At 39.4% G+C, this 26,787-nt stretch overlaps 1 protein-coding gene and 1 long non-coding RNA gene across 5 annotated transcripts in view; one reads left to right on the forward strand and one right to left on the reverse strand.

The window, feature by feature from the left end:
* Nucleotides 1-3,071: 3,071 nt before the first annotated feature.
* The window catches only part of LOC147578196 (uncharacterized), a 270,306-nt gene continuing 246,590 nt past the window's right edge, over nt 3,072-26,787 (reverse strand). For 2 of the 4 annotated variants that reach the window (XR_015254915.1, XR_015254918.1), the window contains 5 exons: nt 25,653-25,787; nt 18,072-18,142; nt 7,228-7,264; nt 5,713-5,747; nt 3,072-3,756 (listed from right to left, as the gene is read on the reverse strand). This is a non-coding gene — a long non-coding RNA (uncharacterized LOC147578196). Of the gene's footprint in view, nt 3,757-5,712; nt 5,748-7,227; nt 7,265-18,071; nt 18,258-25,142; nt 25,253-25,652; nt 25,788-26,787 lie in introns of those variants that run through there. The other 2 variants (XR_015254914.1, XR_015254916.1) reach the window with 2 other exon arrangements.
* Nucleotides 14,225-26,787, forward strand: part of PLPPR4 (phospholipid phosphatase related 4) — a 42,236-nt gene continuing 29,673 nt past the window's right edge. Inside the window, exon 1 of the mRNA XM_025935017.2 lies at nt 14,225-14,528. Coding sequence (XP_025790802.1) covers nt 14,307-14,528 — 222 coding nt within the window. The 5' untranslated portion in view covers nt 14,225-14,306. The remainder of the gene's footprint in view (nt 14,529-26,787) is intronic.

Below are 26,787 nucleotides of genomic sequence, written 5' to 3' on the forward strand. Positions count from 1 at the left end.
CCCACCCAGTCACCCTAGTCCTCTTCACTGAAGGCTGAGTTGCCTCCTCTCCGTGAGCAAATGCCCCCAGTGTCAACAACTCTAGTTCACCTTTCTGTGGCGTTCACCCTCACTAGTCCAAGATTGGTCATTTTTCACTAACTTCTTGCATGTTCAATGCTATTAGGAGGATATTTTCTGTATTTTGTATAGCTCTTTTGCTTATTCTCAGCAAGTGTTAGTCAAGTCACCTAAGTAAACATTACCAAAACCATCTTTTTTTCACTTATATTATAAATGAATGACGGTAGATATCAAATCACAATGGCATTTAGATTCCACTGGACACATGTTCTAACAGATTTATCTAATACTATCAATATTTACAATATGCCAAAGTTTTATCATTTGTACTAATTTAAACATACCTTAAATTTTAAGATACTAATATAAAATGGACAACGAAAAGCTTTTTTTCATATTATTTTAAGAAGCATGTGAGAAAAAATCGTGTAGACTAGTGTCTGTTTTCTAAGTATTTGATTTCACATAACTTCCCTTAGTATAGTGTAAACTTGTTTAGGACAAAACTGTGCTCATTTATCTCTATGCCTTCAGTACCTGGTACAGTACCATATATAGAATAGCCCTTCAATAAGTATTTCTTGAATTGTTACATTTAAATTTTTTTCCCAAATTTTAAAATTGAGTTGTGTATGATGTCAATGAGCAGCTGATCAGCAATAGAAAACAACATTATTTTCATTAAATCTAGTAAGTTTCCTTTCTAATCAATACAACAGTTGGTTTCAGTATTCAAATGGCATTAAGACCAAGGTTCCATCTGCTTTTTCTGAAATATTGGTTAATTTACTCTAATTTGCATGCCATTTTAAATAACCTTGAAAGAACTCAGCACAGATTGAACAAATTAAAGATATTTGTATAATGTGGCTTTTGCCATTTTATGACATTTGAAGGTTTAAAATTTCCTCTGAATAGTATTTACAAAGGCAAATGGATGTCTAAAATTTAAATATTACATTAAAATTCTCTCTACTGTATTTTATGGCATATTAAGGAATATTTTTAATTTCTGTCAAATCTTCTGTGAAAAATAAACTATACATCGTTCTGTTTGCATTATTCCTGTGTATATGAAGTCATGTCACAAATTCACTGTGCTCTGTGAATTCACATCCACAGATATGACATTCAAGAGTCAAGACTAGATATTTCAGTGGGATAGAGGGTTGTTTAAGAACTCTGCCATGAGAGCGATTGGTGAGAAATGGTATATGCCGGAAAATGTCACTGTTTATTCTGGAGACAGTAAGATCAACCACGTGGGTTCAGAGTAAATTCAAACTAAAATTTAGAATTAGTGAGAATTAGGATAGATGGGGTGAAGGGAAATTCTGAAAGTTGTTGAATATCAGGGGTCAGCACTGCATTCCATTAAGAACCCAAGAGAATATTTTACATTTTGTGAGCTACATAATCTTGTGTCACAGCTACTCGACTCTGCCACTGCAATATCAAAACAGGCATAGACAACACAGAAAGGCTGTGTGTGGTTGTGTTTCAGTAACACTATTTATATTATTTTTTTAAGTTTATTTATTTATTTATTTATTTAGAGACAGCATGAGTTGGGGAGGGGCAGAGAGACAAGGAGAGAGAATCCCAAGCAGGCTCCACACTGTCAGCACAGAGCCTGATACGGACCTCCAACCCACGAATCAAGTAACACTATTTACAAAACCAGGCTGGATTTGGCCTATGAGATGGTGGCTCACCAACTCCTGCTGAAGAGGGTTCCAGGACCCCAGGAGCTAACTTGTTGTTTGAAGGAACAATGCTGGAAGACAGAGAACCAAAAGCCTTACCTTTCTCTGTGGCATCCTGGCTCCGTTTGCTGCCAGATCTTGGTTCTCCACAATCCCATGCAAGTTAGCCCCAGGCCTATGAGATTCTCATGGTGACTTGGAATCCTGCACAGTCTGCAGCATTGCCCACTTGGAGACTAAGCAAGAGTTTTCTCATTTCACAATCCTACACACATCCACTGTTCTCAAAGCACAGCACCATGCCAGGGCCAAGTCCAGAGGGACTTCCAAACTTAGTTACATATCCCTCCAGAACTAGCTCTTCCTTAACAATTCTTGGGTCCTATCATTCTAGATTCGGGTCATGAAACCAGAAATACTTTTCCTTCTGGCGAGTTCCTCTTGAGAGTCTTTATGTCTCCTCCTGCCAGAAGATCTCTTGTTTAGGGACACCATAGGTCACCTTGAGAGTTGCCCTTAATTTTGATTTTTTTTCACCCTTAATTGTTAAATTGGGGTCAGAGTCTGGGTCTTTTCTTCCACAAAGACCCTAGCTTTTTATAAAACTGATTCATCTGTCAACATATCAAAGAAAACAGAAAAGTAGTCCCCTGGCAACAAAAGTATGATACCCTTCCCTAAGGATAGTGAGTCCTATTCAATTTACATTTCCCTATGCCAACCCTTTTCAAAGCAGAGATCTGCTCCAAGGTGACTTCTTTCTTCTCCTATAGAATAAATATGCAGTTTCGCTTTACAAAAGGAAAATTTAGCTCTGTTTAAAAGAAGCTCTTATTCAGGTGTGAGATCATTTTCTTGGGATGCAAGAAGCTTTTCCTGGAAGAGCTAGACTTTCTAAATTGAATGGAAGCTAAGTTATCTAAAATGCAAATTAGACCAATACTGCATATCTCGATTCTTGTAAATTGTCAGTACCCCATACTTTATTCTATCATCATCTCACATGTGCTGGTCCATCACATGATCCGAAGTTCACGAATCAATATTTGTCAATCCCAGTTAACCCCAGTGAGTCGTGTACATAGACAAGATGTGCATAGTTGCAAGTAGTGAAGCTCCACAATCACTGTATATGAGGGGTTCATGGACACCTTTGTCATCACTTCTTCCTGAAAATTGTGGGTGGCAGCAAATTATGCAGTGGTAAACAACTTGTGTTGAGGTTTAATTTGTAGTATATTAGGATACATTTCAGGATGATGGCATGGTAGGATTATGGCTGGAAATCAGTTAGACACTGACTAGTAACACCTCATACTTTATTCCCAGAGAAATGCTCTTACAATATCATTAGTATCAATCTTACAGAGTGTGTATTACACAGAAACTTTGGGTTATAAGTGACAGGAACTCAAAGAAAAGCAACAGGCACAAGTTGCTTGGAAAGGAGGTGATTATCAACTCACATAGCTGAATCTCAGAGAAGCTTGTGTTGCAGCTGTCTTTGTGGCCATTGAGTTCAAGAACTCAAAACTCTCAGGAATCTGTATCCTTTGTATCTTCTTCTCCCTTCATGTCAACTTTATTCTCTTCTACTCCTAGGAGACTTTCTTCATTTGGCAGAAGGAACAGGACCATGGGCAGCTTGGGACTTACACTGTCACAGCCTTGCTACCAAAAAGGGGTGAAAGGGAACATTTCCCTCTGACTCTAGTTAGAAAGCCCGTGGGAGGGTACTCTGATAGGCTCCTGTTGGTTTTATGATCATCTCTGGGCAAATATCCACTGGCAGACCATAGGGTATCATACATGATAGGACTCACTTCAGTCATGTGCTTACTCCATAACCAATATGTGGTGAATTCTGTGACAGTAAATGCCTCCATGCCTCAGGACAACATATTGGCTTGTATTTGGAGAAGAGGTCCTACCTCAGAGGAAGGGATGGATGTAAACCAAAGAACCAGATGTTTCCAAAGCCTGAGATCTACAAAAGACAAACAATTAATGAAATAATAGTTTACTCAATTACAAATCAATAACTTATATAATTCAATCTAAAGGGTGAACCGGGGGCGCCTGGGTGGCGCAGTCGGTTAAGCGTCCGACTTCAGCCAGGTCACGATCTCGCGGTCCGGGAGTTCGAGCCCTGCGTCGGGCTCTGGGCTGATGGCTCGGAGCCTGGAGCCTGTTTCCGATTCTGTGTCTCCCTCTCTCTCTGCCCCTCCCCCGTTCATGCTCTGTCTCTCTCTGTCCCAAAAATAAATAAACGTTGAAAAAAAAATTAAAAAAAAAAATAAAGAGTGAACCAATGAATCTAAGGATTCTAGAGTTTATGAGAACCATCTCCACATTTGCAAAGATCTGTCACTTGTGACTCCATACCTGTGTGAAATCAACTTTGCATTAATTTTGTACACCAGAACAAAGTCCAGAATTAATTTACCTATTTTCCAATTACTAATGAACAAATTTTTATCAAAGATGTAATTAACTAAAGGGGTAAAAATTATTTTAAGTATATAATTTTCATGTAGTTTATATATTACTTTGAAATTAAACTGTAATTCTATTTGTTTTAGTTTAAAGTTATGCAACATCGGGGCGCCTGGGTGGCGCAGTCGGTTAAGCGTCCGACTTCAGCCAGGTCAGATCTCGCGGTCCGGGAGTTCGAGCCCCACGTCAGGCTCTGGGCTGACGGCTCAGAGCCTGGAGCCTGTTTCCGATTCTGTGTCTCCCTCTCTCTCTGCCCCTCGCCCATTCATGCTCTGTCTCTCTCTGTCCCAAAAATAAATAAACGTTGAGAAAAAAAAATTAAAAAATAAATAAATAAATAAATAAATAAAGTTATGCAACATCTTAATTTTAAGAACTCTATTGCTTTAGCTCTTTTCATAAGTGTTCGAGAGCACACTGTAAGGATAAAAGGGGTGTGAGTGGCAGCAAAAGTTAAGAACCACTGCTTTACGTCATCTTACATTGGTTCCCATGTCTTTTAATAATTTTTTCTAAAATCTTTTGAACTCCTGTCCTAATTTTTCTTATAATTGTTTATAAAACGTAAGTGTGGTGACTATAGTTAATAATACTGGATGGAATATTTGAAATATTGCATATTTGAAAGTTGCTAAGGAGTAGATTTTAAGATTCTTCATCAAGAAAAAAATTAATTATGTATAGGGATGGATGTTAATTAGAATTATTGCAGTGATTGCTTTGGAACGCATATGAATATCGAATCATTACATTGTATACCTGAAACTAATCTAATGTTATATGTCAATTACACCTCAATAAAAAAAACCATAATGATTATATCATGACTTCAAATTAAGAGGGAACAGAGAAAACTTTTAGTTTCTTATGACAAATAAAATGAAATTCCCAGTCCACAGAGGAGTTGAATAGCCAAGGAAACCAAGATACATTCAAGAGGCACTTAAGTGCACAGGTGCTCAGAGAAAAAAAAAGACCACTAACATTTGGATTCTAGAAAATTTTTGGAGCTGCTAAAGCCTAGAGACAAGGCTAGAAAACTTCACAGGGAAAGGGAGTCTTCAGTAGAATTTAGGAGAATTTCAGATGCAGTATTTACAAGAGCACATGGTTGGCTACACACTGGGAAGAAATCAGAGGATGCAGATCTGCTTGATTGGAGCACATTTCTCCATAGCTCCAGAGGGAGGCTCAAAATTTTGATGTTGGACTAATTATTATAAAAAATGTATGCAATCAAAGGGTAATTACAGAAGGATTGAGAAAACAGGAGTCATTCTGGACTAATTAAAATAGATTCTTATTTGTGTGTCAGACACTTTTCACACTTCTTGTGAAAATTGCCAATGTGCTGAAAGTGTTGAGAGAGAAGAGAAAGGAGAGAGAGTGTGTGCTTATCCCAGCAGGATCATAAATCATAAAAGCCTAAATTAATGAAAGCACTTACTCAGAATCTTTATTGTTCCAGGGTTATACCAATCACTGTAGGGGAGAATAAAAATTATGGAATTCACTTATTCAAAAAGTATTCACTGAAGTCTTGAAATGTACAAAACACTATACCAAGGATTGTATGTTGGGTCTACCCAGGGGACAGTGGAGGCTTAGACAGAAAGATTGGTGGAGGCCAGACCAAAGAAGCCCTTAAATGCCAGCCAAGAGACTGGAGAACATTGGAGCGTTGTTTTTTTTTTTTTTTTAAATTTTTTTTTTTCAACGTTTATTTATTTTTGGGACAGAGAGAGACAGAGCATGAACGGGGGAGGGGCAGAGAGAGAGGGAGACACAGAATCGGAAACAGGCTCCAGGCTCTGAGCCATCAGCCCAGAGCCTGACGCGGGGCTCGAACTCACGGACCGCGAGATCGTGACCTGGCTGAAGTCGGACGCTTAACCGACTGCGCCACCCAGGCGCCCCGGAGCGTTTTTAAGCAAATAAGTGACATGATCAAAATTGTACTTTGGGAGAAATAAAATTAAAATCAAAATTAAAGAGTTGATCATAGGGGCTCCTGGGTGGCTTAGCCAGTTAAGCATCCAACTCTTGGTTTCGGTTCAGATCATGATCTCATGGATCGTGGGTTCAAGTCTGGTATTGGGCTCAATGCTGACAGTGCAAAGCCTGCTTGGGATTCACCCTCTCCCTCTCCCTCGGCACCCTCCCTGTTTGCTCTCTATCTCTATCTCTATCTCTCTCTCAAAATAAATAAATAAACATTTTATTAATTTAAAAAAATGAATAGTTGATTATAAAATGAAGATACAAAGCCAGGGAAATTGATCCAGAAGCTATTATAACATCATAGAAATAATTCTTCATTAAGAATTGAACAAAATAGTGAGAGCAGAAATGTAATGGAGAGGATGGATAGAAGAAATATGACATATGTCATTCCCCCAATTCACTCCTACAGGTGGGAATACAATATTAGATTAAAATATATCAAATAAAATAATCATGGTCATAATCAAGTGCTACATTGTGCAGTACAAAATAAGGTCCACTGTTGTTCAGACAGAGGTCTAGAAGAGCATGTGAGATGTATGTGTATTCCAGGAGATGGGAACAGCATGTGAGAGGGTTCAGAGGCAGAGTGAACATGGTCCAAGTATGGCTCAAACAAGTTCATCAGAAGAGAGGACACAGTCTGCAGAGGGGGAAATGAGGCTGTTCAATAAAGATAAAAAGTGTCTGGTAGATCATTTATTTAGAGGGGTGTTGTATGGCAAAAAGAGCTTGGGGGACACAGCAAACTTTTGCAGGAAACCAGGCATTAATTGATGCCAATGGAAATAGGGAAGACACAAATATGAAAGAACAAATTTTCACTGGAAATTCAAAAGGATTTGGAGACTAAATGTAAGGGATGAAAGGCATGAATAAATCCAAGATGATGGCAAGATTTTTATATTGAGTTGTTGGCTCTATCTTATACTTTAATTAGTCGTTGCTTGTTACTTACCAGTAAGATAGTAGAAAACCTTTTACCCAGTGTGACACTGAAAGAAAAGGAATAGTCAATTTATGTTCATGTATTTCTCAACCTTTTCATACATAAAATAATGTATTAATACAGCACAGTATGGTAAAGTAAAAGAAAATTAAGGGCAGCTATAGAAAACTTAGTGGGAAAAATTAATTATATTTTTACAGTGTGTAACCATGAAGACAAATCAAATTTTAGGGGAATACATTAAATATAAAACTTCCAAATAAAATCTATTCAATTTTTTTAATGAGAAACTTGAGCTTACTTCCAAAAATATGATTTTTGTAACAGGGAATGGATACATACATTTTCTGATCAAAATTTTTAATTTTGATCTCTCTAACTTTGTGATAGTTACCACTGAAGAAAATCTTTGCACAAGTAGCTGTTACAAATCTAAAATCATTGCTTTACAAGCATTGAAAATATAACAACCTTTGAAATTAGATTGGACAAATCCAACAACTCTGCTTTCATTGACCAAAGTAATGTCTAAACTATTTGTGGTCACTTTTTTAAAGCTTATTTATTTATTTTTGAGAGAGAGCGTGAACACAAGTGGGGAAGGGGCAGAGAAAGGGGGAGAGATAGAATCCTAAGCAGGCTCTGTGCTGTCAGCACTGACTCTGAAGAGGGGCTTGATCTCACGAACCATGAGATCACAACCTGAGCTGAAATCAAGGGTAGGATGCTTAACTAACTGAGCCACCCAGGCACCTTTCTTGTGATCACTTGGATATTTTAAATCCAATTAAAATGTTTATATCAAATATGTCAAAACAAAAATGGTGCTCTTATTTCCAAAATGTGTATGTGTGTGTTTAGGGCATTTTCACCCCATGAAAGTTACGTTGGGGTGAGAAAGTCTGTGGCTCACATGCTCTGCCACTGACTGTCTGGATGGCATGTCCAGTTGGTTTCCAGTTCTTGGCCATGTTCAGTGCATTGGGGTGGAACATCGATTTCTGATGGCTTGCAGCTCTCTGAGCATGCTGTTATATGATGCTCCACCCTAACCAGAATGCTTACAAACAGAAGCAACGTGCACTGAAGGACTTGCACAGACCCTGCCATACCCCTAAAATATAAGTATTTTGGGGGGTAGTTGTAACCCATTCTCAACACATCAGTATGTCAATGCACACCCATAGCAAAGCTCCACAATGCAACTTTTTGTTTGGTTCCTGCTGTCACCACTATGGGATATCTTGGGATTACCACTACTCTCAGAGCAAATGTATATTCCTGTGGAATGGGACTCACTAGAACTGGGTAAGTCACCTTTTATCATGCCCTCGTAGGGAACCACGAGGGACCATGGTGGGCAAAAGTCATTGATAGTAGAAAATGTAAAACCCAATTACAAATTATCTCCTGCCAGAGAATACTGTTAGGTGTTATTTTTTAAGTTCTTAAGTTAATCCTTAAGTTAATAAGTGTCTTGTGATCCCTTTGTCTTATTTAGGGGTTTTTCGTTGCAGCCACAGACGTGGACTCTGGCTAAATTTATGAAAGAAAGAGAGAGGGGATGAGGGAGAGAGACAGAGGCAAGAATTTATTTTAGAGGATATGGGAAATTTTCTTTTTTTTTTTTAAATTTTTTTTCAACGTTTTTTATTTATTTTTGGGACAGAGAGAGACAGAGCATGAATGGGGGAGGGGCAGAGAGAGAGGGAGACACAGAATCGGAAACAGGCTGCAGGCTCCGAGCCATCAGCCCAGAGCCTGACGCGGGGCTCGAACTCACGGACCGCGAGATCGTGACCTGGGTGAAGTCGGACGCTTAACCGACTGCGCCACCCAGGCGCCCCAAGGATATGGGAAATTTTCAAAGAACAGAAGAAAGAAGAAAGTCATACTTCTCAAAGGAAAAGAACATGTCACTTCTGAGAATTGAAAGACCAAAAGAAATTGCTGTTCTCTCTGCAGCTGCCATGAATCAACATCAAGAGTTTTCCATCTTGCAATCACTCCCTTCAAAATTCCAATTATTAGGGAATTTATTCCATTTGTTTTCACTTGGCGCCCCATCCCCACTCCCCTAGTTGACCTGGAGAGGACTGAACACCTAAATTACAGCTCTGACTGCAGGAGTGGACAGTTCTTCATGAAAATTCAAGATACTATCACAAGAAGGAACAATGGGTCTTGGACAAATAAGATGTTTGTTAGATGTTCATTTTACCATTCTGACTCTCTCTTTAGGTGAGGAAACCAAGTCCCTGAGGTAAGATGTTCTCTTCAATCAATGATGAGGCCAGAATTAGAACATCACTTTCCCATCTGTCAGAACTTTCCTCATTTTGCTTCTTTTTCTCCTTCATACATTCAGTTCTTTTAACCTTCTCTCTTTTAGAAAAATGAAATAATATCTTACATTGTCTCCTGAAAATGCTATGAAGTGGGCTGGTGTCTGAGAAATACATTACTAAATAAAATATACTTTTTTTCAACCTTAAAGATAAATGTCAGACAAATATCCCAAGGATGAATACTTGCCAAAGAGCTGAAAAGGAGTTTGTATTTGGCTGTGAGCACCCAAAACCAACACATAGGAAAACTACTTCTTTCTTATCTCAGGAGTCTGACAGTTTTAATAATCATGTCAAATGCATTTTCAGGCATATTTTTTTCCAGGTTATTTGTGCCGTGAAGTACTCTGTCTTGTGAAATGTCAGAGCGCTGCATGTTCAATGGGTGCCGTTTTTCATCTGAATGCACTGAAATAGGATTTCCAATGAAAAATATTCAAGTTCTGTGAGGCATGTTAAATTGTTTTTAATGCCGCCATTATCATGAAGACTTACAACTAGCAACATTCAACACACAAGTTCTGCACTTGGCCCAAATATGGACGTACATGGTGAATGTGGAATAGAGCATTCTTTAGTTCAGGATTGTCCTCTAGTAGTTGGAGGTCCGACCACCTCTAGTAGCCTCAATGCTGGAAGTGGCTCCAAGGTCCACTCTTCCCAAAGCGTTCCTTGGCCACCACACTTAAGAAGTTTCTTCATAGTAATTACAACCACACCCTAATTGTTTCTTCAGTAGTGTACATCACAAGAGGTAATTATATGCTTGTTACCAGAGGCAGAGTGTGTGGCCCTTAAGATCACAGAGCTTGGGGCAATCTACTGGGTTCAAAAACTCAGCTAATTTCAGTCACTGCTCTTAAATATAATAGCTAACCTCTCTGAGTCTCAGGTCTTATAACCGAAAAATATGACACAATGGTATCCAGTTCTTAAAGATGTTGTAAGCTTTAAATGAGGTAAAAGGTGCAAAGCATTTTTAACAGTGACTTGTCTGTAGTGAGCATCATGTAAGTGCTTTCTATTGTTTTGGCGAATTTATTATCCTGTGTCTTCTCCCTTTTCACGTGCACTAGACTCTGGTTTCTGTGAGGGCAGGAACCGTATTCTATTATTTTATCCAGTGGGTATCCAGGAAGAAAAGTGCCTCTTGCATAGTGGTGGGGAGGGGTCAATCAATATTTGTAGGTTGAATGGATGGACAGATGAATGGATGGACCAGTTTGATAACATCCCAAGTGCTCTCACATATATTGTCACATTTGAGCTCCCAAGTGCTGCTGTCAGGTGGCACCAACACATCTCTCATTTTATGTATTAGGAAACTGAAACTTGGAGTGACTTGCTTGAGAGCAGACTTCAACTATAAATCCTGGACTTGAGCTCAGGTTTCTGACTCCAAATCTCATTTTCTTCTGGTTCGACCTTTTACTACTTAATGTTTTCCATCTCTGAATCCTGTCTACAAGATTATTCTATAAAAGAATTTGCCTTGTTCATTGCATTGTTTTCAACATCAAAGTTAAAGTACGTAAAAGACATTTAAAAAAAATACATCACACTCTTACTTCAATGTAAAATTATTATTGTGTTTAGTATTTGAGGGATTGTATGAGGTAGCTGGATTGTTTTGTGAAATGATTTTAGAGGGGAAAGAAAATATTTTAAAAGAAGTGGGATAGAAGAAAAGAGCATCTGGTCAAGGGAGGGATAAAGGATTTACAATAGGAATTGGCTTTGAATTCTGAAGCATTTCCTGATCCTGTACCATGTGGTCAGATCAAGCTGGTCCGACCACCTAGAGGAGAAGGAAAGTGCCTTCCTAATGTTTCAATAATTTATTGAATTATTGAGGTGTGGTCAGCATGCATCTCTGATATTTTCTCACACGCTTTCAGTTCTTGGCTAATAAAAATAGGGGGCTATCGTTTTAGCCTTCTGTTTTACCTCCTCTTTATATAGAAGAGCTGAGTTTAGGGGTGCCTGGGTGGCGCAGTCGGTTAAGCGTCCGACTTCAGCCAGGTCACGATCTCGCGGTCCGTGAGTTCGAGCCCCGCGTCGGGCTCTGGGCTGATGGCTCAGAGCCTGGAGCCTGTTTCCGATTCTGTGTCTCCCTCTCTCTCTGCCCCTCCCCCGTTCATGCTCTGTCTCTCTCTGTCCCAAAAATAAATAAACGTTCAAAAAAAAAAAAAAAGAGAGAAGAGCTGAGTTTCCAGGATGATAGATTAAAAAATCTTCCAACTTATTTTTTTACCGCCACCACAAATTGCAAATTCTGTTGAGGTACTAAGAAAGTTGAAAACAGAAAACACACGCAGGAGAATTTTGGTAGTAATGAGAAGTATAGTCACTGATTAATAGCAAGATGACTGGTAAACAGGATCAACTAACAATTATTGAACATTTAGTATGTGGATGAAACCATGTTAGATGGTTTTATATGCATTGTTTATTTCTTTTCACCATACCCCCACTCACCTCCATCATTTAATTTAATTGGTTCATGCATTCCTTCAACAAATATTTACTGAACAGTTATTTGCCAGGCACAATTCCAGTTACCAGACAGGACATATTAATCTTTTAGAGCTTACACTCTAGTGGGAGATAAAGTCAATAAAAATTGACGAATAAATACTTGCTAAACTATCAGATAGTGGTAAGTCCTATGAAGAAAAACAACATAATGAGTAAGGATAAAGAGTAATGGAGGCCTGAGGTGATTAGTGCTCTATAGGTGGAGTGAGTAGTCCTAAGGAGTTTAAATTTGGCCAAAGGTATGAATTAAGTAAGAGGTTAAACCACACGGTGTTGACAGAAGAGCATTCCGGGATGAAGAAACAGGAAGTGCAAAGTCCCTGAGGGAGTACAAAGCTAGACTGGGACTGTCAGACCGTTAAGGCATAAAGCAACATCAGTAAGGTCCATGAATCAGGCAGGGCCCCTGGATAGGGCTTTAAGAAAAATGTGAGGAATTTAGATTTTTCTCCTGGGTGTGATGGAGAGTTCTTAGAGGGTTTGGGCGAAGAATGACACAATTGGATTTACTTTTCAAAAGATCATTCCAGCTCCTGTAAAGGAAATGATTTGTAGGACATAGGGCTAGCAAGAGTAGAAGCTGGTAGAACAGTTAAGAGGCTGTTGTGCCAGTCCAGGAAAAAGATGGTTGTAGTTGTGGAGGGTGAGGGATGGGGCAATTCATCAGCTTTGGAAGATAACACAGCTCTCTTCTGATTACTTCTGCTTTCTGAGTGAAATGAGTTAAGTCGTGAGCTGAGAATGACAAGATTTGAATAAAGGGGAGAAGGTGTGAGTTGTTCCTCCGAGAGTAGAAAGTGAACAGACTATGGAAAAATACTAGGATTGTGGGATATTAGGGCCTGTTTGAAGTTTGTGGTCATCAGTCTAATGCGAGACAAGACCACATGGCTGTGTGTTCTTCCCTACCCACCTTCAGTTGTTCCGGTGAGGGCAGGTAATTGGGTTCAGTTTGGGCTGGGATTCTGCGAGTGAAGTGTGGTGCATAGGGAGGTGGAAATGGAGTTTTGTACAGTGGGGCTCTGGAACCCAAGCCCGACAGAAGAAAATGAAAAAAAGAAAAAGAAAATCAGACTGTCTCCACACTGTCAAAGATCTACTGGAGTGTGCTATAGACTGAATATCTGTGTCCCCTCGAAATTCCTATGCTGAAACCCTACCCCCCCCCTCAATGTGATGGTATTTGGAGGGGACATTTGAGAAGTAACTGTTCAGATGAGGTCATGAGAGAATAGGAATTGGACTGAGAATGTTGGCATTGGTGGTCAGATGCTTCAAATAGAGACTTATAAGATACTGGAAATGACCAGAGGCACATCATCATGGAAGTGAGCTATCTTTCTTATTACATAATACAGGGTTTTTTATTTGCTGTGTGTTTCCCCCTCTGTATTACTTGACCCTTCTAAGTTGTCAGAATCATCACAAAATTGAGACCAGCCAGGCACACTGCCAACAAGGTGAAGGACTTATTTTAGATTGTTGATGTCTGAAGAGGTGCCTCTGTGATGCTGGCTTTGTTGGGGAGGTGTGATGCTGAGGTCAGAACATGTCCTGGCCTCTGGGCTCAATGGGTATGCCCACACATCTGCCCCATCGTTGCAGGGAACCCTCACCATCCCCAGACAGGTGATGGTGTTCATCAGCAGGAAGAGTCGCTATTGCAGGGAGCCAGGGAATCTCCTAAGCAGAGAATCTTCAAAAGGGGTCGTGCCGTCCTTCCTTGATAGCAGCCAGCCTTCAATAAGTTTCCACCACGGCCTACTTTTCAGTATGGGATCCAAGTTTTAATTTCACGCAGGTAGAGGTCTGTGTTGATGCCGTGGGCCAGTGCGCAAGAGCTGGGCTTCTGCTCTCCAGCAATCCTTAAGTAAGCGTTCCTCGAGTGGCCCAGGGGGCTTTCCAGGCGGGTGTGGGTGTCTGAGCTCCTCAGCCTCTCTGCTGCAATATCCAGGGGTGCGTCCCCCCTTTTCCGATTCTTGACGTCAAGCTCTGACAGCGCGAAGCCTCGCAAGGGCGGTGGAGAGCAGAGGGAGGGTGGCAGGGAGGGGAAGCCATTGCAGCAACAGCTTGTGGGAGGGAGCTGGACGTCTCTAGGTGGAGAAAAACCGGGAGCGAGGGCCAGAGTAGGGGAGGAAGGAGACCTGCCGGTTTAGGGAGCCTCTTGCTGCAAAGAGGGGCGGGGAGAGGCGGGGGCGCTGCATGCAACGCGCTGGCTCCAGCGGTGCCCGCGGGGAATGTGACATCAGCGGCGCCGGGCGCTTGCGGCTGGAGAAGGCAGCTCGCCTCGGCTGCGCGGTGCACACCTCGCCCGGGGGAGGACGCGGACTCCGGCAGGCGGCCGGGATGTCGGCGAAGGAGAGGCCAAAGGGCAAAGTGATCAAGGACAGCGTGACCCTCTTGCCCTGCTTCTATTTCGTGGAGGTGAGTTGGTGCAGCGCCTTGGCGTAATGCAGATCTCGCTGGCAGCTCCGGAGCGAATTCGGGTCCTGGACGGTGCTGGAGGCGCGGACACTGTGCCGGGGTGCGCGCCGCTGCCCTAAAATGCCCGACCCTCCCCCTTCCCCTAGGTTTCTCCGGAGCTCCCCCGAGTGTCCCTGTGAGTGTCTGCCAGCCAGGGGTGATTATCACTAGCGGTGTCGCTGCTAGGTGGCCTGCAGGGAAGAGATACCTGTGTGAGTGAATGTGGGGCTAGTTCCCTGGCCCTCCTGTAGCGCCTGTGTGCATAGCGTCCGCGGCCCACAGGGGCCATGATGCCGATATTTTGGGATGTGTGTTTTGCGTCTGCCAAGTACGTATCTAGAACTCTGTGAGCTTTTGCTAAGAATGCAAATGCACACAGCCATGCTCAGAATGTATGAGGTCTGGGGATGTTTATAGAGCATTAGAATCACTGATTGCTTTATTAAAAAACAAACAAACAAACGTTCCCCTGTTATGATTTCTATGGTGCTCACATCTGCTTCTAAAATTGGGTCTGCATCCCTAGGCATCAACCTATCGGCCCTTTTCCATGGTTAACAAAAATTACACATATACGTGTATATATGTATTATGTATATACATATGTGTGTATATATATCTGTAGTATTTTTAAAATCATCATCTGATTTTGCATGATTTGTACATGTGCACTTTTTCTGTGCTGAGCAGTATTACAGATAAGCGATTGACATGGAGCTGTAGTGATAATGAACCTCTAACTTACCCAAATGCAGTATTTAAGAAAGGAACAATTTATGGGAGGGTTATAAAGATTGACAGGTACAGTGATTCCATGCACGATGGTCCATTGCATTAGGAAGACATTTTTTAAACAAGAGGTTTATTAAGTCATAGGTAAAAAAAGAGATGCATTGGGTAGGTTTAGGGAAATTAAATGGTTTTAGGCACAAATGTATGTTCTGTAATTGAAGCCTGATTGCATAGAGAATTATAAGACTGTTGCTGAATTAAAAAAATCCTTCATTGGCTGTCTTTTCAGCCAAATATGGAGGTTTAGCACTTCCAAGTACAGACAGTAGACTCTGTATTTGGTGATTGTGAGGCTTATCTATATTGAGGGACAGCCATAGCCTTGAAACTTGGGGGAAGGGACACTGTCAGATTGTTTCTTGTACAGAACAGTATATTTGCAAATTTGTCTTGGGTGTCCTAAATTTTAAAAACAGTTTCAGTTATCAGAAAGATGTATGTGACTTGCATAAGTCTCAGAAAAATGATGGGTGACTCCTTCATGATCCATAGGGGGAAAAAAAAGATATCTTGTTTATTTAAAGTAATTAGTTGAGTCATTTATTTTTGGCCTTTCTCTTTCACAAGGGATTTTGAGGCCATGGTTTAGACAATTTTGTTGAAATACAACAGAGAGTTTTCTCAAGAAAAATGTGGGCAGCAGAGGATTCCATGATGAAAAGGGAAAATAAATAGAAAATGGGATAACTGACTTTAAGCTAAATCATGTCAGGCCACTTGTCGCATTGCTAATCCACTGTGGTTTAAAGCACTTTCATTCACGTCTGGACCCCTTATGTGTTCTAGGAGAAATCAGTTCATTTCTGGGTTCTACCTCCAGGATGGAGCACACCTGAGGTCAGCTACAAGCTGACTACATACGGATTGCGGCTGTATGGCTTCAAGGAAAATACTTCTTTGAAAGAGGATGCAAACCAGAGAATTAAGAATATGCCTTTAAAGAGTCTGTGTGTGCACTAATACATTTGAAATGTGTCTATTGGGACAGCTGGCTGGCTCAGTTGGTAGAGATCACTCTTGATCTCAGGGTCCTGAGTTCAGGCCCCACATTAGGTGCGAAGCCTACTAAAAAACAAACAAACAAAAAACCAAAACCTGAAAATGAAGTTTGTCTCTAGGAACAAACATCTCACAATTGTTACTTTTTTTCTATGAATGGAAATAGCCCCCAAGTCATTACATTCCCTTTGACCTATTCAGATACCCTCTACAAATTCCTTAGCAAGGCAAGCTATAAAACAATTACTTGAAGACTACGCATGGAGTTGGACTGAGCATTAATGACATTACATCTTGGGGGTAACAGATTTCAAAGGGAGAGCCACAAAATTGGATTGCAAATTATCTCCCTGAAACTTCAATGCATGATGAACCACTAAAGAGCCTCTAGAAAATGGGAGAAGACATTAGTACACCAATTATTTAAGGGGTTGACAGGATGCCCTACCAGGCTTCTTTGGAATGACTCATTTTGAAACCAGTGAGAATGAGCTTTATATCTCCTTTGGAGGATGAATAAATAGCACAAATTAATATGTCAGTAAAATGCTCTAGAATAATGACACTTTGTTTTACAACATAGTTTCCCAGGACCTTAGTAATTAAAATAGAAAAGTGAAACATGAGTGAATCTTCCATCACAGATCAGCCCAAAGCACTTATTTCAAGCCTTTCTCTGTTACTTCAGACAAAAATTTAAGCCACCTCTTTGCCAATTTCCAGAGCTGGTTTGGATTCCAGAGCATTCCTGAAATTGACCTGTCTGAATGGAGAGAGTAACTAACTGAGTGCTATTTACAGTTTGTACAAGGATGATGGCAACCATTTACGAAGCACTTAATAGATACTAAGAATAAAGAAAGCTAAATGCTTTACGTGCACCATCTCATTCAATTTTTAAAGGTTCTCATTAAGAAAGATGCCATTATTATGTCTGTTTCAGAGAAGAAGAAACAGAAACTCAGGACATTCAACAACTTGCCAGGGTTTAAAAGCAAGGTCAAAGGTAGAGCTGAGTGTTGATTCAAAACACGTGCTCCTAACCACTGCACCACCTGTCTCTCTCAACATGTTGAAAGAATATTCACATAGGTAAAGTTACGGTCTTTGGTCTCCCACTAGTAAACATCAGAACATGTAGTTTAAAATAACGGCATGTTGATAAAGATGACAGTTTTTCCTGATAACAGACCAGCTTTCTCAGCTCAGGCTGCCTCTAGGTGCAAAGGGTTGATGGACAGTGTATACTCCCCACACTGACTCACTAATTAGTGGCTAGTGTCCCCACAACAGGGGAAAGAGTGGAGACCCTGGCAGACTATGTGCAGAGTGTCAGAGCATGGAGATTATATCCCGTGGGTGCTGGCTTGAGGTGTTCAACCTCTAACATCACCACCAAACTCAATGTTAAGCAAAGATTAAATTACTGGAGAGCATTAATTTTTTGTACACCTTTGGTTTATACTGCCAATTGTCTGCTGATAAAGGAGTTTATGGTTGACGGTAACTAAATACATGAATATTACATGATGACTTTAAAAACACATGATGATTTCCAGCAGGATACCTCACTTTATGAACAAGTTTGTTTATTCGGTTTGGCATTGTTCAACTTGAAAGGAACTCTCAAACAAGCACATCCAAAGCCTTATCAGGTTCAACAGAAAAGCAGGTTAAAAGAGAATGTTCCACTGAAGAAAAGGTTTCCTTTACCTTTAAAGTTCCAAAGCACTCTCCAACTGGTGGTTGTATCACTTACGATGACAATTGCAGCCACAGCATACCTAGAATTAGTAAAAGGTCTTTCAGGCTTCATCACCCAGTAGTACATGTGATAAAGCTGAGTGTGTGCCTAATGCATTTTCTTTATGCAAGCCATCATAATGGCTGTACGTATGCTCAGACTCACCATTTTGTTCTCATTAGTCATCCTATTTAAAGAAATGGGTTCACATCCATTCAGCATGTAATGGCAACAAATGACAAATACTTCTAAGCCCACAAGGTATATTTCTTAATAAGTAAATGGGAAAGAGATCCTTTTCATTTAAATGTTCTGTTTTATGACATACATTTTTATTATTAATCTAATGTTTATTTTATGGAGATAGAAGAGCTATGTTTAACCAACATGCAAAGATATTTTTATAGGGCTACAGATACACATAGTTTCAAATTCTTGTTCTTTGTACACACACACACACACACACACACACACACACACACACCTACACACATAGTCATGCACAAACATAGGTGGAGTGAAAATATCATCACTCTCCATTAAGCATAAAGTAATAGTATCTGAAGCCTTACATATTCGAATATTTTAAACATTGCACACTTGAAATTGTATGGATAGTTTTCACTAGTTTGAATGTTGTACTTAACAATGGGTATGTTTCAGGATTTTGTTAATGCAGGCTAATTACTATAGGGCTGGTAACCAGACAATGTGTTCAGGAGTAAAAGCCGTTGTTTCTCAGTGGCTGTCCTACCTGGAGAAGTTCCAAAAGCCTTTGTTTGAGCACAGATACCCTGTATCAGTCAGAACACCATGTGCAGATATTCTCGTGCCCTGACAAAACATTAATCTGATTTTTTTCCCTGCCCACTGGAGAGTGTCCACAGATTCTTAGTTGTAGCAAACCTTAATTCACAAGATTTCTGTTCTAGCTCATGATCTATGTGAAAATTATATAACTCATTTGATCCCCTTGCTGAGAAATATAGCCAGCTTATTTTCTTCTACGTAAACTTTGGCATCCGTAAGAAGTACAGAATCACATTTGTGCATTGCACATACCAAAATAGTAGCTGTAGGTTTCTCCCTTTTCTAGATGGCATGGAGAGAGAGTCTGCTCAAAAAAGTACTGCAAACATTGCCAACAGAGATGAGCTGACAAATCGTTCCTCCTCTTTTAGAGTCACAACGTGCAAAGTCTTTTGATGAGAAACAAGAAGGAAATGGAGAACATAATAGATTCCTAAGTTTTAGAGAGATTAAATGAGGACATTCCCACAAATACCAAGTATTTGGAAATAGGCAGAACCTGCTATTAGGAAAATCTGTGCTATTCCTAAGCACCAATGCCATCCTACTGTGTCTCCATGGCCAAGTCACTCATAATGTTCTTTGCCCTACTTTTCTCTAACAAGAAAAAAAATATTTGGCTTCTACAAACCTCAAAGGAGATTTAAATAATAATAAAACAGAATAATCAACTTCAAACCTCCTTTATGTGACAGACCCTGTCCATATGATACCTTTAATACTGAGAACTACCCTAGGGGTTCCTAGGTGGCTCAGTCGGTTAAGTGTTCGACTTTGGCTCAGGTCATGATCTCATGGTTCCTGGGTTCAGGCCCTGCGTCAGACTGTGTGCTGACAGCTCGGAGCCTAGAGCCTGTTTCTGATTCTGTGTCTCGCTCTCTCTCTGTCCCTCCCCCACTTGTGCTCTCTCTCTCTCTCAAAAATAAATAAACATTTAAAAAAATACTGAGAAGTACCCTAGAAGGTAGTATTAATATTGTACTAAGGTGATACCAAGAAAGTATTATTATCCCTATTTTTAATTTTTTTAAAGTTTATTTATTTTTATAGAGAAAGAAAGAGCGAGTTGGGGAGGGGCAGAGAGAGAGAGAAAGAGAGAGAGAGAGAGAGGAAGAGAGACAATCCCAAAAAGGCTGTGTTGTCAGCATAGAGCACAGCACGGGTCTCGAACTCATGAACAGTGAGATCATGACCTGAGCCAAAATCAAGAGTCAGACACCTAACCGACTGAGCCACCCAGGCACCCCTGTTATCCCTATTTTTCAAATCAGCAAACTATAGCTCAGAGAGCTAAATATTTCTGGAGACACACAGCAGTGAAGTGAAGCAGCCAGGATTTGAGTGCTGGTCCATCTCACTCTCACATTGCCATCACACCGCCCTCTCTCACACCTGCTCTCATGATAAGGCTGAATGTGAAAATGCAATGGGATGGGGATACTGGGCTCTGTGATGCCTGGGCTAGCTTCATGGTGTCTGAAGGCAGGTACTTGGAAGATGTCTGGTTGGGGTTCCCTTTGAGTTGTAGAATAAAGTTGTTCTCTTTATTCATCTGCTACACTTGGCTCCATTAGTGCTATCTCCTTCTCATAGTAAGTTATTTCATCCAGACATGGAGGTGTAGATGACACAGTATCTGTCCACCTATAAAGGTGCTTCCTTTGGGAAGGCACAGAGGACATCCATGAGTCTCCTGTGGAGACCGTACAAGCAGCTGTGGATGGAGTGACAGGGAGGAGTTGGAACTGAAATAAAGCTTAGAAAAGGAGAGTATGCAGTTCTTTGGAAGAAGGGATCCCCAAAAGAGAACAGAAACAGAGAGAGGCCAGGCCAAGGGGAATTAGGAGAAAATATAGACGGTAGGAGTGAAGTGCACGTGAGGGTAATGGAGATCCAATCTGTGAGCAAATCATGGAGACACCTTTAGGCATTTGGGTTGTCTAAACTGGCTTGTTAATAAAAACCATTTAAGGCACAGTTGTTACTATTTATGTTGGGAATGTATTACAAATATTATGCACAGCACAGGCTTTTTTCAGGCAACCTCTCTTTAAAAAACAAAGTTAAAGCAATGTTGTATTACAGAATTAAGTCTAATAATCATGCACTCCAAGAACATCTGGTTTGATTCCTCTATGACAGAGGAGAAAATTGCGGCTTGAAAAGGTTAACTGAGTTACCTAAAGACACGCTTTGGTTAATGTAAGGTCAGGAATAGAACGTGAGTCTCCTGACTCCTGTTCTAGTGCTCAGTCCTAATTATTACTATTTCTAGAATTCCTCATATTAGAAAATTTCCCCCTGGATTATAACACTTAAAATACAGGTCATTCTAATTCTGCATGTGAGCAAATTGTGCTAGCTGTTTGAAAGTTGTACCTAAATACCTAGGGCACACATTTCATGATACTGCATTGCAATAATCAATATGTTAAAGCCATTATGGATGATGGATCTTCTGCTTTTTCAAATTGTTAGCCTCTTTGAGAAGCACGTTTATAGCTAGAAGCATCTGGGTGGCTCAGTTGGTTAAACATCCAACTCTTGGTTTTAGCTCAGGTGATGATCTCACAGTCCACGGGATCAAGCCCAGAATTGGGTTCAGTGCTGATGGTGTGGAGCCTGCTTGGGAGTCTCTCTCTTCCTCTTTCTCTCTTTCTGCTCCTCCTCCACTCATGCTGTCTGTCTCTCTCAAAACAAATAAAACTTAAAAGAAAAGAATACGGACATTTAAGAAAAATAAAAGCATGGTTACAACTATAGATCATAAGATTGGAAGTGATATTTTTCCTTCTCATTGCCTAACTCCCCACTAATAATTTCACAATTACTTGCTTTACATGAGGTCTCTGACAGACAGAAAAGGAAAGAGGATACATTGAAGAGTAAGAACATAATCTATATCATCAATAACAAAGTAACTTTGAATTTTCTATTATAGCGTAATGTAATTTTTCACATATATTGTCTCATTTGATCCTTTAAATCCAACTGAGGAGTAGATATTAACTCTGTTCTACAAATTAAGTAACTGAGACTCAAGAAGGTCCAAGAATGTGCCTGAAACCCAAGTAGTCCTATTCTCCTACGCTGGCCACAAGAAAAGAAAAGAAAGTTTGTATTTAAAGTGTGAAATGTCTGGGGTGCCTGGGTGGCTCAGTCGGTTAAGTGTCTGACTTCAGATCAGGTCACAATATCACGGTTCATGAGTTTGAGTCCTGCCTCGGACTGTGTGCTGACAACTCAGAGCCTGGAGCCTGCTTGAGATTCTGTGTCTCCCTCTCTCTGTCCCTTACCTGCTCATGCTGTCTCTCTCTTGCTCTCTCTCTCTCTCTCTCTCGCTCTGTCTCTCAAAAATAAACAATAAACATTGGAAAAACATAAAGTGTGAAATGTCTAATTATGAGCATCTTAGCTTTCTATGGTTTCTTCTAGAATTAACTAGCCGAGAAATGTATTTCCAGGTAACTATGCAATGGAATAATCTCCTCATGGTCATGGGTTTTGGAATGTGGAAGCCAAGGATAAAGATGCTAATTTTGACACAGTTAAGGTGGAGGTGTTTTTCCTGATCAGTAATTAGATACTGAATCAATTGCCCTATAGGTCCATTACTCTTTTGTTGTTTTTAAATCACAAAGCATTTATGTTAATTAACATAAAGGGGAATAATTGCTTTCTTATTTGCTGTAACAAGATGGCTTCTGTACATTTTTCTAGAACTGACATTAGACCCCTTAGGTATAGAATAAAGCGAAGAAGAAATCTAGGTAATTAAAATCAGTGTATTTTAAGGAAAAGGTAAATGAGGTATCAGTTCATTTAATAGAGTATTGTTTGGGAGTGGGAATAACAGAACTATGTGTGAATATGTTGTCTATGATATAATGTCCTCACCAAAAGCCTGGGCTGTTCAATTGCCTTAGCAGTAAAACTGCCATTTTATAAAGTCTTAATCATGCTTCAGAAACCAGGTCCACATACACAGAATCCAAAGAGACCGATCTTAGAACAACTACTCTCCAAAAAGGGGAGCTACAATGAAATACCAGGGTGTAATCTGTTTGTGCCTTCATGACATTTATTCATTTAATAAATATTTATTGATTGCTTGTTATGTGCCTTTTAGTTAAATTAGGGGAAATAATATGGAACCATTATTGGCATACTTCCTAGGCCATAGTAGAATTTCAATAAATTTTCACTGAATAGATGGAATAAAACAGCATTAATATGAACATAAATTCATCTTTAACTTTCTCTTTCCTGCTAGGGGAGACATTTTTATTTGTAAGTGCTTTTATTTATAAGTAAGTGCTGATGAATGTCGCATCAAATATGTTGCCCTGTCTCATGGATTATTGAACAGGGAAGGATTAAATCAGTCTCCAAGGTCTATGAGTCCTCATCTCTTAATTATACTCATTTTGTGATCTAAGGCATACCTATGGATTTTTTAAGATTTGAGACTTCAAGGAGAGGTGATATTTAAACAAAGAATTCATTGTTTTAATTTTCAGAGAAAACACTTTTAGTTACATAAGGTACCCATGCTAGCAAAGATTGGGCCAGTAATTCACTTCCTCCAAGCCTCAGTTTCCACCTTTGTAAAATGGTGAAAATACTGTGGACATGTTAGTTTTTGTGACTGTTTGGTTATGTACAAATTATATAATATGGCTAACAATTTCTAATGGAAATGCAATGCCTAGTAAATGAGCTTTCTCTTTCCCATTTGCCAACACCTATCAACTCATCATCTTATCTAAAGTAAACTTTCTATGTAGCTTCAGAGATTACTAGATTCCTTGGAAGGAGTTTATTTTTCTGATTTTTCATACCACATATTTTGGTATATTTTATAATGTGCATACAGTAATAATTTGTTTCAATACATAAATACATAAAACATGTGCTTATTGGATTGCACACTCATTTTTATTGATAGAGGCACACACACACGCACGTAACACATACACACACAAAATGGAAAGCATTTGCTTTGATTACCCTTACTTAACCTTGTCAGTGGAAGAAAATTCACATTTACTGAACAACTTCTATATACTAGTTTAACACTCTATTGCAAGTCCTTTCTCTAAGGATGTTGGTCAGTCCACACTCTCTGAGACCCTGCCATTCTTGACTTTTCGGAATTCTATGGTACCATATATGAACTCAGCAGCAGCAGCTATCAGGTGCAAATTATACATCTTCCCATGTTTCAATTAGGCCATCTATGAAATTTAAAAAAATAATGTCCTACAAGAAAAGATGAATCAAAAGATAATCCAATCTTTGGAAATAAGTGACCTCATTTAGACTATTAGGGTGAAATTCATTGGAATTTTTATTGAGACAGTTGGGTATGCCTTAAAGTATTAATAAGTGTTTTTGCCTCCTGTACAATGATCCAGAGACACTTGCATTGTAGCAACTGAGATTTGCATGCTTCAAATATAAAGAGCTTCCAACTGTAAAGATTTGGGGTTCTCAGGAAAACATAGAAAGATAAGTAGTTACCTACTGGGTAATGTATACTAGAGAGACAAACACTTGAAGCTTTTCCACCCTAGGTTCTCATTAGGTATCTAGCCTCCAGTTGAAGTTCATACATGTAGGAAAAAAATTTATTCACTGATGCTAGATTCAATGATGTTTAAGTCTCATGGACAATATTGGTTCTAGTGACACTTTAGATAGTTAAACCAGGAGATAATTAAGATAATTTTTTTTCATTTTTTTTAACTCCACCATCTAGAGCAATAGAAATAGCAAGGAGCAGATAATAGGCTCTTAATAAATTTGTGCTGTATTAATGTTACATTGGTCAAGAAGTCTGTCAACTTAATTAATGGAGATAGAGAAATAGAGACTGTATGGAGCCTCAGCTTTGATCTTAGCCTTGGCTTCAGGCTTCTCTTGCTGATTTGGAAGGCTAATGGTCCTTTAGGTCTAGTTCGAAACAGGGAAGAAATTGCTAAAACTTCATTGCTCAAATATGTGTTCCAACATGTCTAAGAAGGACCCAGGGCAGCACCTCCCAGAAGATGCCCGCTCTGTGGGGCTATAAGACTACAGAATGCTCATTCCAAAACCCCCCAGCCCACCTGACTCAACAGGCTGTGTCCCTTCCTCCACCACCACCCTTTCACTTTAAGATTGCAGAGGTCAACACAGCAGAGGAGAGGAAAGATGGGTAATAGGAGATGACCCCAACAAGCACAAATACCTTAGTGAGCTGTGCTGCAGTCTCACATTCTTTTCTGTGTTGTTTCTTCATTTTCCGGGCCACATGAAAAATCATAGTAAGGACAGCAATTTCTAATCTAAGCAGAGGCTGTTAAGCATAACAGAGGGGCAGAGACTGAGTTTGGGCAGTGAGGCAACAGCATGATAGGGCTGCTTAGCTACACATCCCAGATGGCTGGGTTGCCATAATCAGAGGCTGCTCAAATCTTGGCATATGAGTAGGGTTAAACAAATCTCTAATGGATGGCTACTTCTCAAAATGGGTGGGGAGGTTGCTTAAAAATGTCATTAGCCACAACACTGCTTCAAGATCCCTCCAGCTCAGAGACATTTCCATCCTCCTGGGCCACCTTCAAAAGATCTGTGCATGGTTATCAGGTGAAACTCTATAAGTCTGCAAAAGGGCACACAAACATGTACACACACACACACACACACACACACAAATGATCTCATTTGCTTTTTGACTTTTGGTGCAAACCACTTACCTTCCTAGGTTTTCGTGTTGGTCAAGCAATTCAGCAGTAATTAGATTAATTCATTTCCAAGTTTAGTAATAAAATGTGCCTCTTTGTCAGATGTACTTGTATCCCATGTTACAGTGTATTTGACTTTCGATGCATCTAAAAAGAAGCACATGATACAATTACATTTAATTTAATCACAGCCTTAGAATGTTGGAAGATAAAACTTATCAGTGTTCTGTCTCACATTAACAAAACACCTTCAGTATTTCTTTTAAATTCATTGGTGTCTTTCACAGGTACATTAAAGTAAATAAAATCTTTAGCAGCTTTGGAAAATCTTTAATCTTGAAGGTTGACTCATAATGTGCAACTAAATATGCATCTAAGTATGTAAGAGACAAGCTTGAAGGAGAGAGAGTCTCATGAGACATTGTTAAGTTCGAATCTAAAAAAATAGATTGGAAATCCCTTTGCTGGATAATTGATACATCAAATAAAACATATCAAGCACATAGTATACACTCAATAAATGTTTGTTAAATAGATCAAATAATTATTACATAATAGAAAATATAAACTTTTATAGTGCTTAAAAAATGGTTTAATGATAAATTGATACCTCAATTTAGTAAGCAACTAAAAATTTTTTTCAAAATACTGATATCTCTAATTCAATAATGTCTATGTATATAACATAAAATTGTATGTCAGTAAAATTATATGTCAATTTAGATCTCAAAATCAGAATTTTGGTTTTATTATTCCATATCTCAAATGTGTCATTTTTAGTTACATTTCATTTCCCTGACATTATTGCATGACAATATTTATATATTTTTCTTTTACCCTGTGTTGTTTCATATTAGGAAGTATTTATTGGACCCTAAATGTACTATGTACTTCCTTTGTAAGACTGTTCAGGTGAAAATAGGTATGCTTTTCTACATGAATAAAATAAGTAATGGTAAAAATGTCATTTAATGTAAGTATATTAAGATTTTAATTTTTCAAGGAGACATCAAAAAATACATGCACAATTCCCAGCAGAAATTGTAAGGTGGTATCCATAGTATACAAAGATAAGATGTACTTTATATTAATGTATTTTTTTTTTTTATTTCTAAACATCTTTGTGAAGGCAAAGGTCAGAGGTGGT

Source organism: Puma concolor, chromosome C1, assembly GCF_028749965.1.
Source record: "Puma concolor isolate L17-30 chromosome C1, mPumCon1.1.hap2, whole genome shotgun sequence".
Lineage (NCBI taxonomy): Eukaryota > Metazoa > Chordata > Mammalia > Carnivora > Felidae > Puma > Puma concolor.